Source organism: Pimephales promelas, chromosome 16 (assembly GCF_988280905.1).
Source record: "Pimephales promelas chromosome 16, fPimPro1.hap1.1, whole genome shotgun sequence".
Taxonomy (NCBI): domain Eukaryota; kingdom Metazoa; phylum Chordata; class Actinopteri; order Cypriniformes; family Leuciscidae; genus Pimephales; species Pimephales promelas.
Genome location: NC_142784.1, coordinates 30,116,840 through 30,132,946, shown reverse-complemented (window position 1 = coordinate 30,132,946; position 16,107 = coordinate 30,116,840). Strand labels below are relative to the sequence as shown.

General features: G+C 36.1%; 3 protein-coding genes across 4 annotated transcripts; 2 read left to right on the top strand and 1 right to left on the bottom strand.

The window, feature by feature from the left end:
• Positions 1-93: 93 nt before the first annotated feature.
• On the top strand, positions 94-3,239 carry thrsp (thyroid hormone responsive). Its single transcript, XM_039678341.2, has 2 exons — positions 94-109; positions 2,621-3,239. Exon 2 carries the CDS (start codon positions 2,694-2,696, stop codon positions 3,108-3,110), a length of 417 nt encoding a protein of 138 aa, XP_039534275.2. The 5' UTR covers positions 94-109; positions 2,621-2,693; the 3' UTR covers positions 3,111-3,239.
• Positions 3,240-5,614: 2,375 nt separating this feature from the next.
• Positions 5,615-7,099, bottom strand: ndufc2 (NADH:ubiquinone oxidoreductase subunit C2). The gene is made up of 3 exons (XM_039678342.2): positions 6,850-7,099; positions 5,883-6,026; positions 5,615-5,798 (listed from the first exon to the last, which is right to left on the bottom strand). The coding sequence occupies exons 1-3, from the start codon at positions 6,986-6,988 to the stop codon at positions 5,749-5,751; spliced, it is 333 nt and encodes a 110-aa protein (XP_039534276.1). The 5' UTR covers positions 6,989-7,099; the 3' UTR covers positions 5,615-5,748.
• A 751-nt stretch (positions 7,100-7,850) lies between these two features.
• Positions 7,851-14,195, top strand: rab30 (RAB30, member RAS oncogene family). Of its 2 annotated transcripts, XM_039678840.2 has the most exons (5): positions 7,851-8,020; positions 9,504-9,602; positions 9,703-9,786; positions 11,533-11,716; positions 13,347-14,195. In XM_039678840.2, exons 2-5 carry the CDS (start codon positions 9,516-9,518, stop codon positions 13,595-13,597), a joined length of 606 nt encoding a protein of 201 aa, XP_039534774.1. In that variant the 5' UTR covers positions 7,851-8,020; positions 9,504-9,515; the 3' UTR covers positions 13,598-14,195. The 2 variants fall into 2 exon arrangements, with proteins under 2 accessions (XP_039534774.1, XP_088977594.1); XM_089121468.1 differs by lacking the exon at positions 7,851-8,020 and having other exon boundaries at positions 9,492-9,602.
• Positions 14,196-16,107: the final 1,912 nt, after the last annotated feature.

The window sequence follows — 16,107 nt, the reverse complement described above, 5'->3', positions numbered from 1 at the left end:
TTTTTGCACGCATGCTTTAGGAGGAAACTAGCCTGACGTCGTCATACTCAGATCCTCAAATGTTGTGGGCGGCGCTAAGTTCGGCTGGCATCCAGTCTAGGAGAAAAAGGTAAGTTATTTACATTGTGTTAAAGCTATATACTTCATCAGGTCATGCCTTCCCTGAGAACTGAATGTACAGTCGGCTATGATATTTACTGTTTGAGCTACAAGAAGATTGCAATACCCTTCTGCAGGGATGGGCCTCGAGATCCACTTTCATGCAACATTTAACTCCAACCATAATCAAACACACTTGCACAACCTAATCAAAGTCATCAGGATTACTAGAACGAGACAGATGAGTTTGATCAGGGTTTGAGCTGAGGAAAGTGGGCCTCGAGGGCCAGAGTTGCCTTGGCCTACCCTACAACATGACCAATAGCCTATTGAAGATAAAGACTTTATTACATGTTATTTTAATCAGTCACAAATGCCACCTTGAAAAGTAATATGCCAGTTGACATGAATAACTATAATGAAAGTGTAGCATGTCTTCACGTTTTCCTAAAAATACTGTTAAGAACCCAGTTGGCATGAAGAGTCACTTTTTTTGCATAATTTGAAGCTTGGAAATGACAAATAGCTCATAAACGCCTCATATTTCATCTAAAGCTCTTTGCACTGTACACTAACTTCTAAAATCATTTTCACTTTAAAGCCCATATAAGCGTCTGATGTTTGCAGCAGCGTAATCTTGAAAAGATTATATGTTATATTGGGTTTTTGGAATGACATTTGCTAGACATTTGAGTGAAGTTAACTCTAAAAACGACCTTTTGCCCAAAGTCTGTTTGAATAGATCTCATTATGTACCAAAAAATGATTTTATTTCATCACAGACATTGTGCAAACAGTCGCTTTCCAAACTTGAATGATGTTGTAGTCTGGTTGCATGACAGCGGCGCTGAGATATCAGTCATGCACCGTTGCAGATCAGAGCCAATCCAAACAGATCTGACCTTGAATGTCTTTGCACTTTAATTGTTCAGAAATATAATCATATTTCCCTTTATAGCCTTTCAATGTTGTAAAATTCCCCAGACTTTACTTTTAATATATCACACACTTTTAAAGCAGCATTGGTGCCCTTTACCACTTTCATGAGAACACACATCATCGCTTTTACAACATTTCAAATACATTTCGCACCATCTCTAAAAAGCCGATGTGATTCTTCTTTTATTATGAGTTCTGTTGCATTTTCTTTTCTGTCGCCAGCAGAATATCCTCTGTTTGATTTGATTCCCTGGAGGATTGTGATTTATCTGCTTCATGTTAACCTTTCTTGATCATTTTAATAACTAAAATATGCTACTCGCGCACCGTGCAAACGTCAAAGTATAGTCGGAGCAACTTTTCTCTATTAATGGATATGACAGGCCAGTGACGTACGCAATTTTGCATAAAACCATCCCAACAGGTCTAAAATATAAATATAAATACTTACAGTATGCTTACAATAGTGAATCTGAAGACAAAAATATGTTTTGGAAGTAGGACTGATGATGTATTGACATTTAAATTGAGTTAATTTTGAATTTAAGACAATTTATTAATTGTTACCATTAGTCAATAAAATTGCTATATATATATATATATATATTAAACATGTAAACAGATCTTTTGATCTAACATCTTTAGGTTTGAGTAATGCCTTAGTACATGTTGAAATTAATATTAACATTAATAAATGCTGTCTGTTAAGACACGTGAAAGTATACGGTAACGCTTTACAATAAGGTTCATTAGTTAACATTAGTTAATTTATTAACTAACATGAACTAATAATGAGTAATACATTTGTTACTGTATTTGTTCATCTTTGTTAACGTTAGTTAATAAAAATACAGCTGTTAATTGTTCCTGTTAGTTCACGGTGTAGCCTATTAACTGTTAACAAGATTTAAATAAAATACTAGTAAATGTTGAAATTAACATTAATAAAGACCAATAAATGCTGTATATGTGCAGTTCAAATTAACTAATGTTAACTAATGAAAGGTGTAAACACTTCCTTGTACATTTTTATTTTTTGTCATTGTAAATCTTATTATTCATGTATGTTTATGCTTAACATCAGTCTGCCCAGGGACTACGGGTGAAAATTAGCTCTTGAGCTAAAACCCGGTACAATGCATCTTTCCCTTTGAGTTTAATGTTTATTGTACGCTGTCCCTGTTTCTCTAAATAAATAAATAAATTAAATTAACTAATGAACCTTATTGTAAAGTGTTACCAAGTATACTTTCTTTAAGTACACAAAAATGGCTTTTTATTAAAAAAAATAATACTGTCTGCAAGTACAGTTTATTAAAATAATCTTATGAGATTGCACTACAAGTGCACATTCAATAGAATGCACTTTTCCCCCCTAAGTTAGAGAGAGTCTGATGTAAACCATGCCATTTGGAGGTCAGTGTCCTTCTATAAACTGCATGGCAGCCAGAATATCATGCTGTGAAGAAATAAACTTTAGGGAGGGGTGTGTTAGCTCAAATGAACGTTTTAGCTGTATCAGGCCACTATGTTGCATAACTGCCCCCTAGGAACAGGCTATAAAAACAGCCTCTTTCTCCAGACCTTGCACTGCATCCAGGCCCACTTCACCATCTTATCAAGAGACTCCCTCAGCCTGAAACCCACGAGACATCATGCAGTCCGCCGACACTAAGCTAAGCCGAAACTCCCTCCAGCTGGCCTTGAGGCGCTACAGCGCAGTGGTGCACAACATGGAGCAGACCGTCCTGCTCCCCAGCCTCCTGAGAGACGTGCCGTACGACGAGGCTACGGACTGCGAGGCCGCAGACAACAGCATGGACCTGTACGAGTCCTACCTCATGCTGAAAGCCATCAAGAACACGGTGGAGAGCGGGCTCTTCCCCCACGACGACGCCAAGACCAAGAGTCACGCCGCCCTGCACAAAGGCCTGGAGCCGCTGCTGGAGGCCGAACCCGAGGCGCTCTTCCACTTCCATCTGCGGGGGCTGTTCACAGTCATGGCCACGCTCGCAAACAAGTCCCAGAACTTGACTGAGAAATACTTGGACATCATTGGGGTCGCCCATTAGGATTCAGCACATCTTGAGGAAGAAGAATCCCTCTTGAGGTGGAAGCAATTAAGTTACCGTTCCTGAAAAAAACTGTTTACGTCCTCGTCACTATCTGTGTGACCTGCAATAAAAAAATCTGAAAAATTATTTTGATTTAGAATTTTATTTAAGTGTATCCTAATATTTCTTGCAATATTATCTCGTATCCTTTCGCATCAAAAAATTTAACTGCTTCCTCATATGAGATTGCAGAATATACTCATTTTGGAAAGTACAAACAAGATCATTGAAACATAATTGTACATCATTTGTATGTCATATATGACTTCATGTGTCATTTCAGTCATTATAACCAGTACATAGTGAAATCTTCAGAGATGCAACAAATATAAGCCAATAAAAAACAATTCATGTCAATATTGCAAAATTACTGCATGTATATTTGTGCTTTTAAGTATTGTTTATAATGGTAACTTTACAATAAGGTTCCATTAGTAACTGAGAATTAACAATTATTCTTAAGCATTTATTAATCTTAGCTAATATTAATTTCAACATTTACTAATTCATTATTAAAATCAAAGATGGAATTTACATACATTAACAAAATAACTTTAACAAACTGTAACAAATGTATTGTTCATATTTAGTGTATGTCAGTAAATGCATTAATGTTAACCAATGAACCTTAAAGTGTTACCATTTATATCATATTATTGTTTTTATTATTAGCTTTTATTTTTAGTACATTTATGTGATTTTGCCACTTTTATTATTATTACACTAAAAAGGCTAGGTTGTTTAAATCTATGTTTTGGTCAAATATGGACAACCCATATTGTGTCCTTTTAAATACTAGACTTTAGGTTTTGTTAATTTTTTCCCCAGATCAAAATAGTAGCGCTATTTCAGTCGCCAAGGCTACATTTCAATATTTAATTTAGTTTAAATTTCCCTTTCTAATATTTATAAAGTATTGTAGCTTTATTTAATTTATATAGTTTTAGGTTTGGTTAATGGTATTAACTCTAAAGTACACACTTTCTAGAAAGTCCTGTAATCATAATCTGTTTTTTAACTGTGAATTTATGACATAAAAAAAAAAAAATCGATGAGCTTCCACAATAAAACAAGAGTAATCTGTTGCAAAACGTCTGGGATTGCATGAGACGAGCTATCGCTACAATATCCGTGGCAAAGTCTAGCTGAAATCAGTCGGGTCATCGTAAGGTTTAGAAAATCAAACTTGATTTTTGTTGAATCATGATATGGAAATTATTATTACAAATAATTATTTTGGTCAAGCTCTGGGTAAATAAATGTAATTTTTTTTAAACCAAATGGTAGATTGAAAATGTCCAACCTAATGAACAACAAATACTATGATTCTAATGTATGGTCATTGTATACATTTGCTTAGATAACTCACGTCCCTTTAAAAGCAGATCAGTTAATAAATGATTAGAAAATAAATATATTGTGTACGACATGAAAAAACACACAAAAAAAGTCAGACCGTTTGGGTGTTTGCAAACAGTGATTGCAAATGTGTTTTGTGGGCAGAGCTTACCTGGTGGCAGAATGACATTTTCTGCCACCACAATGTGTGTAACAACCACGTGGTCTAGTGACCTTCCCGATCTGTACGATCACTTCTGGGGTTCTGAGGGCCTCATGTATGCATACTCTTGATTTATGCAACGTGCCTTTTGACATTGTGCCATGCAAAATTACATAATCAGTCTCCTGATTACACACACTTAATTCAGACTGTGAAAGGAACAGTGCACCAAAAAATGAAAATTCTGCCATCATTTACTCACCCTCATGTCATTTCACAGATTACTGTACATTTTGAAGTGTTCTTAAAGGAGTAGTTCACTTTAAAAAAAAAAAAAAAACTTTTGATAAACCTGATAAATTTACTCACCCCCATGTCATCCAAAATATCCACGTCTTTCTTTCTTCAGTCGAAAATGAAGGTTTTTGATGAAAACATTCCAGGATTTTTCTCCATGTAATGCACTTTATTGGACACCAAACGGTTCAAGGTCCAAAAGACAGTTTCAGTGCAAACTGTTCAAAGGGCTTTAAAAGATTCCAGACGATGAATAAGGGTCTTATCAAGCGAAACAATCGCTCATTTAAAAAATAAATAGCAAAAGTTTAAGTTTTATAAGCTCAAATGTCCTTTGAACAGTTTTCAGTTTGCACTGAAACTGTCTTTTGGACCTTAAACCGTTTGGTTCCCATTGAAGTCCATTATATGGAGAAAATCCTGGAGTGTTTATCAAAAACCTTAATTTCTTTTCGACTGAAGAAAGAAAGACATGGACATCATGGATGACATAGGGGTGAGTAAATTATTAACAAAAGTTTTTTAAAAAGTGAACTACTGTAATCTTGTTTTTTTTTTTTTAAGGTGGGGAAATAATGGTTTAGTTTTGTGTTGACCGTCCCTCAAATAAACTAATCTGGATTTTCATTGGAAAACAAATGAAAGCCCAAATAAAGAAATCAGATTGTCCTTTTAAATAGTTTAATGACATTGATTACACAACTTAATACATCAATATAAGAGTATTTATAACAGAAAAGCCTGTTAAACCAGATTTTCAACTGTAGTCTTCATGTTCCTCGTGACAACTACATCTGCTCAACGGATTGGATGAAACGGCTCGACGATTTCGGCAAATGTCTTCCGCTCTGGTTTGAGAAGGAACAAATTAAAAAGTTACAGGAATGAAAGTATTGAGTAAGTAAAATCAGATTTCCATGTGCTGTTGTTACCTTTCGCTTGAAAATCATCAGGATGCAGTCGGACGTACTCGTTCATGTCCCTGTCCAATGAGGCATATTTGTAATTCTCATATTTTGTGAGATGATAGCCAATGAACCACGCAATGGTTGTGAACAGCACTTGTCGATGAACACCTGGATATATAATATAAGAAAAAAGCAGGAGGAAGGTCAAAGCACTGCACAAGATATGTACATAATCCAATGACTGTTTTGCATGCTTACTTTCGTGTACAATTGATGTTTTAATCTTCATTCAAATTTTGTTCATTTTTTATCGTGTTTATTAAAGTCACCATGTAGTCAAAATGGACAATTCTAAGTTTTTAAATAATATTGAACTATTTACTAAACATGACTCATTTCTTGCATCGACATCACTTCACTAATGTTTACCGGTGTGAGGGCGGGGCAACCTGTCACTCACATGAGATCAGCCAATCAATTCCCCATGGACAAAATAAAGTCCCGCCCAACATTTTTTTCTTGTTTGAGAAACCGTTTCACTTATATAATTCACAATAAATTAGAAAAGGCTTACATTTAAAACTGACTTTAAAGCCTGCATGACTGCTGTTTCAATTTCAGTTTATATTAAAAAAACGATAAAGTGCTGAAATGCAAATTATGTACAGTCACAAGCAATATTATTGGCTGAGGTGATAAGAACGAGTATAAAACGAGAATAAAAGTGTCCCAATGGTAGTAATAAAGTAGTTTTTTCGTATATAGTTACTTACCATGTAAATAACAAATATATGTGGTGTTTATTCAATTACTTACCATGCAAATGTCAAACTATCAATATGACTGAAGTGAACCACCACAGTTTGTGTAAATACGGCAAAGTAAATTCAACCAGGAACGCATTCATTTGACATTATTATGCCATCAATTGACAATGTGTTTGATACGGGTATGATTTATTAGAACTGCATTGGTGCAGATTTGTTCTCACCGGCTTTGAGTGCAGGCCTGCGGTTCAAGCTGTTGTGCATCAACGCGCACGCCCAGCCGCACACCCCCAGCCACACCGAATTTCTGTTGACGATCCCCGGAGGAGGCAGACGTTTCGCCTCATCTGGCAGAAGCCCCATGTTCCCAGATAACAGTCTTTTTCTGAAGACAGAACACTTAACTTTCCATATCACCTCCTAGAGGAAACCAAGGACACTGTTTAGGCGGAAATGGTAACCGGTCCGGGGAGAAACACGCGACGAATTACAAGGGTTCCGGGGAGGGCTGCAATAACGAAATCGCACACTTCTCTACTAACCGCATACTATTATTACTACCATAGAAAGATATCATACTATCATAGAAAGATATTGTAAATTTAGTGAGTAGTTTCTGCAAAATCTGTGACGAAAGAAATTGGCCAAAAAAGGCAAATTTTTATCTCACAATTTTGACTTTTTTATCGCAGTTCTGATGAGAAAAAGGTCAGAAATGCTCGACATAAATTTTGAGAAAAAAGTTGGAATAGTGAGATAGAAAAGCAATTACCTTTATTATTTGGTGTGAAAAAACGAGACGTAATCTCAGGATTCAGAAGAAAACAATCTGAATTGTGAGTCATAGGCCTAAACTCAAAAATCCAATAAAAAGTCAAAAATGTGAGATGTAAATCTGAGAAAATCCAGAAATCTAAGGTGAAAAGTCAGGGTTGTTGTGTTAACTTGCAATTAAGAGTTTATACCTTGCAATTGTGAGGAGAAAGTCTGAATTTTCAGACTACTTTTTAGATTTTAATTTTCTCCCATGGGAAAAAAGCTTCCGTAGATCTAAAACAAGCAAAAAACATTAGCTTTTTTTATTTATTAGCTTTTCTGCAATTCTGTTGTGCCATTTTCACAGTTCAATCAAGTAAAGTCGCTGCGGGTAGAAGCAGAACTTCAAATCCCAGAATGCTGCGGGGGTTTTCTTCCACTGGGGAAGCAGCATGACGTCATTATCAAAAAAACAAGGAAACTCTGCGATTATTGTGCAGCAACACTGGAGCCGAAAATCTGCCGAGGTTGCTGTTGGCCGCTGCGCGACTGCTATTATCGTTTAGATTAAGAGCCTGGAGAAAAGAGACTGAATGCATTCGGAATAATAGAAGCAGTGGGGTGAATCCCCTGCGTTTGGTAAGTGAAAAGATGATTTAATGTGACCTTTAATGTGCACAACATCCTGCTATAGCTAATGGAGAACACTGTGCCTGCTGGTTTTATATCATCATAACATAAAATATGCAGTTTTCAGTATTTATAAAGGGTCCGAATAGAAAGAAAAGGATTTAGGCCGTGGCTGTGTTTTTTTCTCCTTCTCCTCTGCTCAGAGGTATATTGCATATCAGATTTCAGTTTTCTGCTTGGAGATATTGCAGATTTTTTTCGTACCAAGTGGGGATCAATAAAGTATTTCTTTTTCTGTTCTATGATTTATTACGTTTTTTTTGTAGTATGCATGTATGTGCATGCATGTAAGTATATACAGTAGCCTATGTGTGTTCATGTATGCATTGATGTGTGTGTGTTTTCTAAATAATCCACATATTAGAGTCATAATGTTTAATATGTAAAGTTATAATTGATTTATTTTCAGCATTTATTTCTGGATCCAAATTAAATATTTTGTTATACTACGAGTGTAAAAAGTTGTGCTCATGCTGTTGCATTATGTTGCAAGCAAACTATGTAATGTGAGGGTAAAATAGCATAAACAATTATTTGTATTTTTTTATTAAACAATTCAAATCTATTGCTGTTTTGCATAGCAATACATTTGAATTGCATGTTTTTTAGTGTTTTGCATTGCATCTAAAACAAAAACTATGCATATATGCCATAAATTGTGTGCAAAAAGATCTAAATATGACTGATCACAAACTCAACTAATATTTTTTTTTATTTTATAAATATTATTTGCATTGAAAATGAATGTGAGATGAAGTTGGTTTGCAGTGGTAATGACATGGTGGAGTGTTCATGCATACAACAAGTCAAGTTAAGTTTATTGAATCAAAACGTTTTTTAAAAGGGGGTTTATGCACATTTTCAGCTATATTTCTTGTAAGCAGCGTATGCTAACGTCCAGCACCATTCTTAATTAGCTGTTGAACAAGTGTTTGCCTGTATGCATGTGTGTTGACAGGCCTCTGGGAGTTGCTCTTTATTCGTGGTGTCTTTATTGCGCTCCTCTCAGCATCCTGCCATAGGCCTTGGCAACAGCAGTGTTCGAGCGCATGCATAGCAGCTTCTCCTATAGCAACACTTCAGACACAAACACAGCTAATGTGTGTGGTGAAATACAGAGGCACTGTTGATCCAATCAATTAAAGAATGGAAAGCCCCCCCAACCCAACCCAAAAAAAAAAAAAAAAAAAAAAAAACGGTCCCCAGAGACATGAGGCGTAGTTTATTCCCTCGTTTGTTCTCAGTAATGCATCACTGGTGACATTGAAATGTTTGTTCTGTAAGGACTGCTGAGGCTCTGTTACTTCAAACACTGTTTTATCAGAGGGATGTTGCTCAGCCGTGTGTGTTTTGCATTACAGTTTTTAACACCCACGTATTATCTGCCTGTCTGTCTGTCTCTCTCTCTCTGTCTTCATTCATGTTCCCTCAGCTGAGCGTGAGCATGGAGGATTATGACTACTTATTCAAAATTGTGCTGATTGGAAATGCTGGAGTGGGCAAAACCTGCCTCGTCCGACGCTTCACTCAGGTGTGTGTGTGTAATCATTTCCAATTAAGTGTGCAGCGGTTCTACAGGTTTGATGGTCCTCTATTATAATTTCATTCTAACGTAATCTTGCATTATCTAGGGGCTGTTCCCTCCTGGACAAGGTGCCACCATTGGAGTCGATTTTATGATCAAAACTGTGGAAATAAAAGGAGTGAAGGTGAAGGTGGGTGTGACTCATTATGCATAAAGAATGCATAAAGAAATGTGAAAAGTTATATAATATATTAGTTTGTCTTTATTTTGTGTTACGTTATATCTGTAATCTTTTTTATTGCTTTTAAATCTTTTGGTTATGCTCTTGATTTCTTTTTGTCATGAATTGTAAATTGTCCTTAGTTAAAGGGGCTATGTAAATAATAATAATAATTAATTATTGTTATTTTTTATGGACATGGCATAGGCGCAAACCCGAGGACACTTAACAATTTAATAATAAAAATAATAATCGTAATTATTAGTATGATTTATTTTTTTATTTACATAACCCCAAACCCAAGGACGCTTCACAAAGTAATAGTAATAATTCACTTTTTTGTGATTATTATCCATTGACAAGGCTGTTGGAAATGACACATGGAGGATTCTTAACATGGTCAAATATAAAGTAAAGAAATCAATGTAAAAAAAAAAAAAAAGATTGTATTGCTTTAAATATACTGTGTGTATATATATATATTAGGGCTGTGCAAAAATTAATTACGATTAATCGCATCCAAAATAAAAGTCTGTGTTAACATAATATATTTGTGTGTGCTGTATGTAATTATTTTGTGTATATAAATACCTATGCATGCATGTATATATTTAAGAATTATTTGCGCTTAAATTTTGTATATATATATAACTACATAATCTAGATTATATAAATATAAATATTTTATATATGAATAACACATTTTCTTAAATATATACATGCATGTGTGTGTATTAATATATACAAAATTATTATATACAGCACACACAAATATATTATGTAAACACAGACTTTTATTTTGGATGCGATTAATCGCAATTAATTTTTGCACAGCCCTAATATATATATATATATATATACTATAAAAGTATAGTATACGCACCGGGCAACAAAAAATAAATAAAGTTTGCATCAGTGTATGTCACATTTGAATATTAAATGAACAAATAATGTCAAAATAAATAAGTAAAACAAAACATACATTCTAAACACTATAAATTACCTTTAAAATTACCTGAATTACCTATGAAACTATATATTTACCATACTCCGCTACAAATCTAACGTTATTCAGAAGAGAACAGGAATTAAAAATATGAGTATAAAACAAACATAAATTATAGTGGCATTTATAACACATTCTATTATATAATTGAAGAAAGCGTCAGTTTAGACCACTGGAACACTGTGACCGATTTTGTGTTTGCATTTAAAGGCACCTCTGAGCTACGTCAGACTTCGTACTTCCGCTCTATTTCAGTTCGCTTCTGTACTCAATCTGAGACATCGACATGTCTCTCAGTTTTCCTCCGGCCTGAAAACAGCCGGCCAATCAACGAACAGAGGGCTGGCTGAGAGCCGTAGACGCTAATCGCCGAGTTTAAGATTGTATTTTAGGTTAGGGAAATTGAAAACGAACGCGGATATGGAGACACGGGATGCAATTCGCTCTGTTGTGGAGAATATTCCCGGCATGTCCAAACTGAAGCCTGAACAAGAAGAGTGTTTGTTAAACATTTTGAATGGGGTTTAAGTTGGAGAGAGAGATGATTGCGTTATGTGATTGGCTTACGGGTAACCAATGATTTTATACTTCAGATAAGCCTTTTTCAGCGTTTCACTCCACTTCCTGCTAATGTAATGGAGTGAAAGCTGTAGTTTGTGGTGGGTTCTGCTGAACGTGTGAAGTGACTCGACTGATTATTTGATCCACAGCTCCAGATCTGGGACACGGCCGGGCAGGAGAGGTTCCGCTCGATTACCCAGAGTTACTACCGCAGTGCCAACGCCCTCATTCTCACCTACGACATCACCTGTGAAGATTCCTTCCGGTGCCTTCCTGAGTGGCTGAGGGAGATCGAGCAGTATGCCAACAACCAAGTGGTGACAATCTTAGTAGGTGAGTATTCAAGCTTCAATTTATTTTCTCGAACCACGAACGACGTGCCAAGTGAGCCAAACTGTATGAACGGCGTTTGTGGTTTAACTTGTCGAGACTGTTTTCCAAAGATCATGTCTGTATACATCAAGTGGACTTAATAAAGTATCTTCTTATTAAACGGTCTGTACACTTACAAAGTTCTCAATGCTTCGTTTTGCATGTATGGACCCTCATTATGTTACTGTGTTAGTGTGGGGCTATTTTGAGCCTTGTTAGTGGTATTAACTAGCGATTTCTTTTTACTTATTAAATGCCCCCATATACTAGTGTTATAATCTAAACCGTTTTTAGAGATAAAACTCTTTACATTCGATTATCATGAAAGTAAATCCCAGAGAACAATGTGTTATTAGACCAAAGGTTCATTTTGCGTCAGAGTTCTCCTTTAAGGATACACGCAGGCGAGTGTCAATTTCCCGCAAAAAACATCCTGACAGGCAAAAACACTTTTGGGAAGAAGGATTATTGATGTATTGACCAATTATTTAAATGTTCTTACTTTTGAATTAAAATAGTTACATAGTGTACCTTTTTATTTTTGCCAGGCATCGCAAATGCTAAAAGACATAATTTAACCTAGCTCTGTGTTCATTTGTTTGTCTCATTCCCCTCCATCTCATCTCAAAATCCAATCAACAACCGATGCATTGAACCAAGTGTGTGTTTGCATCTGTGGCTACTTACATTTCACTCTGATTTTAATGCTGAGAGTTTCATGACATCTGTGATTTACAAAAAAAAGTGTATCAGTAAAGTGTCATATACTTGCTGATTAAAGGGATAGTTCACTTTGAAATTAATTTTTGGTATGTTTTAGCTTACCTCAAGGGAATCCAAGATGTAGGTGTCTTTGTTTCCACAGTAGTTTCACTTTTTAATATTTTTAGGTCAAACCGTTTGTGTCTATCAGTCTTATAATGGAGGTCTATGGTCACCACCTCAAAGAGCATGCGCAGAGAAGTCCAAATTAAACATAATTTAATGACTCGTAAATGTAAGTACACATTGATGGCCCAAGACACCAAACAAGCGCTTTGTGTGCGAAAACGAACAGTATATCGTTTTACCTCTTGTTACCACAGCCACAAAGCACCTGTGCTCTCAGATCACTTGGACATGATTGTGATTACAAGAGGTAAAAACGATATAAATACAGCTCGTTTTCTCACACAAACCGCTCGTTTCGTGTCTTAGGCCATCAATGTGTACTTCCACTTACGAGTCATTAAATCATGTTGAATTTGGACTTCTCTGCGCATGCTCTTTGAGGTGGTGACCATAGACCTCCATTATATGACTGATAGACAAGAACGGTTTGACCTGAAAATATAAAAATTGAAACTACTGTGGAAACAAAGACGCATACATCTTTGCTAAAACATACCAAAAATTCATTTCAAAGTGAACTATCCCTTTAAGGTGCCCACGCAGATGTTGGAAACCGTCTATCAACATTACTTTAATACGTTTTCGGCGCAACAGCTTACTTGTTAACACAGAACAAACTGACCATCTAGCTGTCAACATATGTTGGATGTCCTTGTCACCAGAGCATTTGAGCCCTGTTCGATACTGTTGTCGTTCACAGGGAATAAGATCGACTTGGCCGACAAGCGAGAGGTCCACCGGCAGCGAGCGGAGGAGTTTGCGGAGGCTCAGAGCATGTTGTATCTGGAGACCTCAGCCAAAGAATCGGACAACGTGGAGAAGCTCTTTCTGGATCTGGCCTGCGAACTGATCCGCGAGGCCAAGCAAAACACGTTGGACAACAACGACTCCACCCCCATGCCTGGAGAAGGGAAAAACATCAATTACTTGAGTTGCTGCAGCATGAACTAAGTAGACCCGGCCTCCCTGTCTGGCTGAGGACGCAACGTGGATTGCATACAAAGTGGTTGTATTGTTGGTGACCACTATGTAGTTGCAGTGTCTACTTCTTTTACCCTTCTCAAATCCCTGAGTATTTTAAAACATACATTCGGGAAAAACATAACAAGATGCTGCTGCTTTTAAAGGAGGGGGGGTTGGTCCGAAACTCCTAGATGCTTTTGGACTTGTTACACAATAATGCTTGCTAGTAGGTCAGACAATGAGATTTTCTACACTTCTGTACAATGCAACAGTTGGGATTTCCCTGCTGACTCGAGAGCCAATGTATTTGTCATATTAGAGATTTGTTTTCTTCGCAATCTCACGCACTTGAAGAACTACCGTAATTCATCCAGAAATTGACATTCTGTCATCATTCATTGGCCCTCGTGTCATTCCAAACCCATAATACTTACTTTCTTCTGTGGAACACAAAAGAAGATGTTTCGAAGAATGTTCACGCTGACCTTTTCCCGGATGAATTCGCACAAAGCAGTCTACATAACTTGTGTGCTAGCCATATGACACTTACAGTTTGGAACGACATGAGGGTGAGTAAATGCGGATTGAATTTTCATTTTAGGGTGAACTGCTCCTTTAAGAACCACAAAATTGGTGTGTTGATGTGCACATTTATTACTCGCGCAAAATGCACTTGGTTTGAGGTTGCTAATGCATGCTTGTCTTTTTTTTTTAAATGAAAGAAAATGCAAACAGACAGCCAGCTACCGTCAATAATCTGTGACAGGAAGATGTGAAGTAAAACCCCCTCATTTATTAAGCGGAGAATATAAACTACCCACTAAACATCCACTGGGTACATGGAAGCCTGGCTGTTAATACTCAACGAAGGCCATGTCATTTTGATAAGTCACAGCAAAAACCCAATGTGCCTCTGCCATTTCCATCCTGTCGTAATGCGTTACATTGCACCCCGGGGAATCTCTTGGGGTACGTGTTTGGGTCACGTTTCAGCCGAAAATGTGACTCATAGTGTCAATATATCGGTCTGGGTGCAAGTTTGTTTTTTCTCTTGCATTTGAGTTTGTTTTTCATTATTTTAAGAATAATTCTCATTAGATTATCAGTACAGTAATTGTAATAATCCTGTCCAGACACATTTACTGTAAAAATATATATATATATAATTTTTTTTTACAGTAAACCATAGTAATTCTACCATAACATGTAGAATTACAACTACGTATATACAAATACAACTTTAAAGTGTGTTTTTTGTTTCGTTTTTGCATTACAGTCATGAATAGGAATGGAAAATGTGCGTAATTCTTATGGAAATTAAGCACACTGTAAAAATGTTATCGTTCACAAAATAAGCTCCATTTTCTTTCTTTCTGAAATACACAGCCGTTCAAAAGTTTGGGATTAGTTATGTTGGTTTGAAGGAAATTAATTATTTTATTCAGCAAAGATGCATTAAATTGCTAAAAGAAAGTGACCATAGAGACATTTAGATTTTGTATTTCAAATAAATGCACTTTTGATGTATCAGTTTCCACAAAAATATTAAGCAGCACAACATTGATAATAATAACAAGAAATGATTCTTCAGCATCAAAACGTCATATTAGAATATATTAGATTTGAAGACTTTACGTCACAGGAATAAATGACGTTCATTTTAAACTGTAATAACATTTCACAATATTACTATATGTTTAATCACATAAACACAGCTTTGGTGAACATAAAAGGCTCAAAAATAAGCCTTAAACCTTTGAACGGCGTGTTAGTCCAGATTTTTTTAGCGGCTTTGCTCATTATGTCCTAAAAAAGTAAACACAATGAACTCGATGTAATAATGCACTGTCTAAAATGCTTATTTCATTCCATATTAATAGTTTGTTTTCCCTATAGGAAAACTCCTGACTCACTTTCGGAGATATACACATTATTACATATTACAAGAACTGAAAAATACCAGGATGCTTTGTAGTTCATTTAGTCCAGCTTTAGTATTGTAATAACCGTAGCGATGTTTTAAGCTTTTGGCACTTGAGAGGCCAAGCGAACAGTGTGTGTAGTTTTTGTGTGAATGAGAGATATCATGTATTCCATAGATGTTTCAGTGAGTTCTTGCACAAATGGTCTTTGTGTTTCAATGCATTGTATTGAGGAAAAGACGATGGAGTTGTTTAACGGTGTGATGCAGTGATTCTGATTTGTGTTCTTGTGCATTTTAATGACTTTTGAAACCGTTGGAACTTGTACCTCCAACCTTGGCTGTGCTGTAAGGCTGTTTGCACCTGTGTCATTACAATGGAACTGTGAATCTCCTCTTTTATAGACTGTCAGTATTTTACTTGCTGCTACAGAGCTTTTTCCTTTTATTTCCTTTTATTAACGAAATTGACGGAATTACATCTGAGGTTTTCCATGCCTTGTGATGATGATGATGATGATAGTTCAATGATTTTGTTTAGAGTGATTTTTTTTTTAACACTCAACAAAATCCAACA

Bases quoted from the DNA above. Each gene is read 5' to 3' on its own strand.
- thrsp (XM_039678341.2), top strand. From the start codon at position 2,694: ATGCAGTCCGCCGACACTAAGCTAAGCCGAAACTCCCTCCAGCTGGCC.
- ndufc2 (XM_039678342.2), bottom strand. From the start codon at position 6,988: ATGGGGCTTCTGCCAGATGAGGCGAAACGTCTGCCTCCTCCGGGGATC. The intron at 6,027-6,849 runs GTGAGAACAAAT...TTATATATCCAG, and splicing joins CAGGCCTGCACTCAAAGCCG to GTGTTCATCGACAAGTGCTG. The intron at 5,799-5,882 runs GTAACAACAGCA...TTCTCAAACCAG, and splicing joins TGATGATTTTCAAGCGAAAG to AGCGGAAGACATTTGCCGAA.
- rab30 (XM_089121468.1), top strand. From the start codon at position 9,492: ATGTTCCCTCAGCTGAGCGTGAGCATGGAGGATTATGACTACTTATTC. The intron at 9,603-9,702 runs GTGTGTGTGTGT...TGCATTATCTAG, and splicing joins TCGTCCGACGCTTCACTCAG to GGGCTGTTCCCTCCTGGACA. The intron at 11,717-13,346 runs GTGAGTATTCAA...TGTCGTTCACAG, and splicing joins AGTGGTGACAATCTTAGTAG to GGAATAAGATCGACTTGGCC.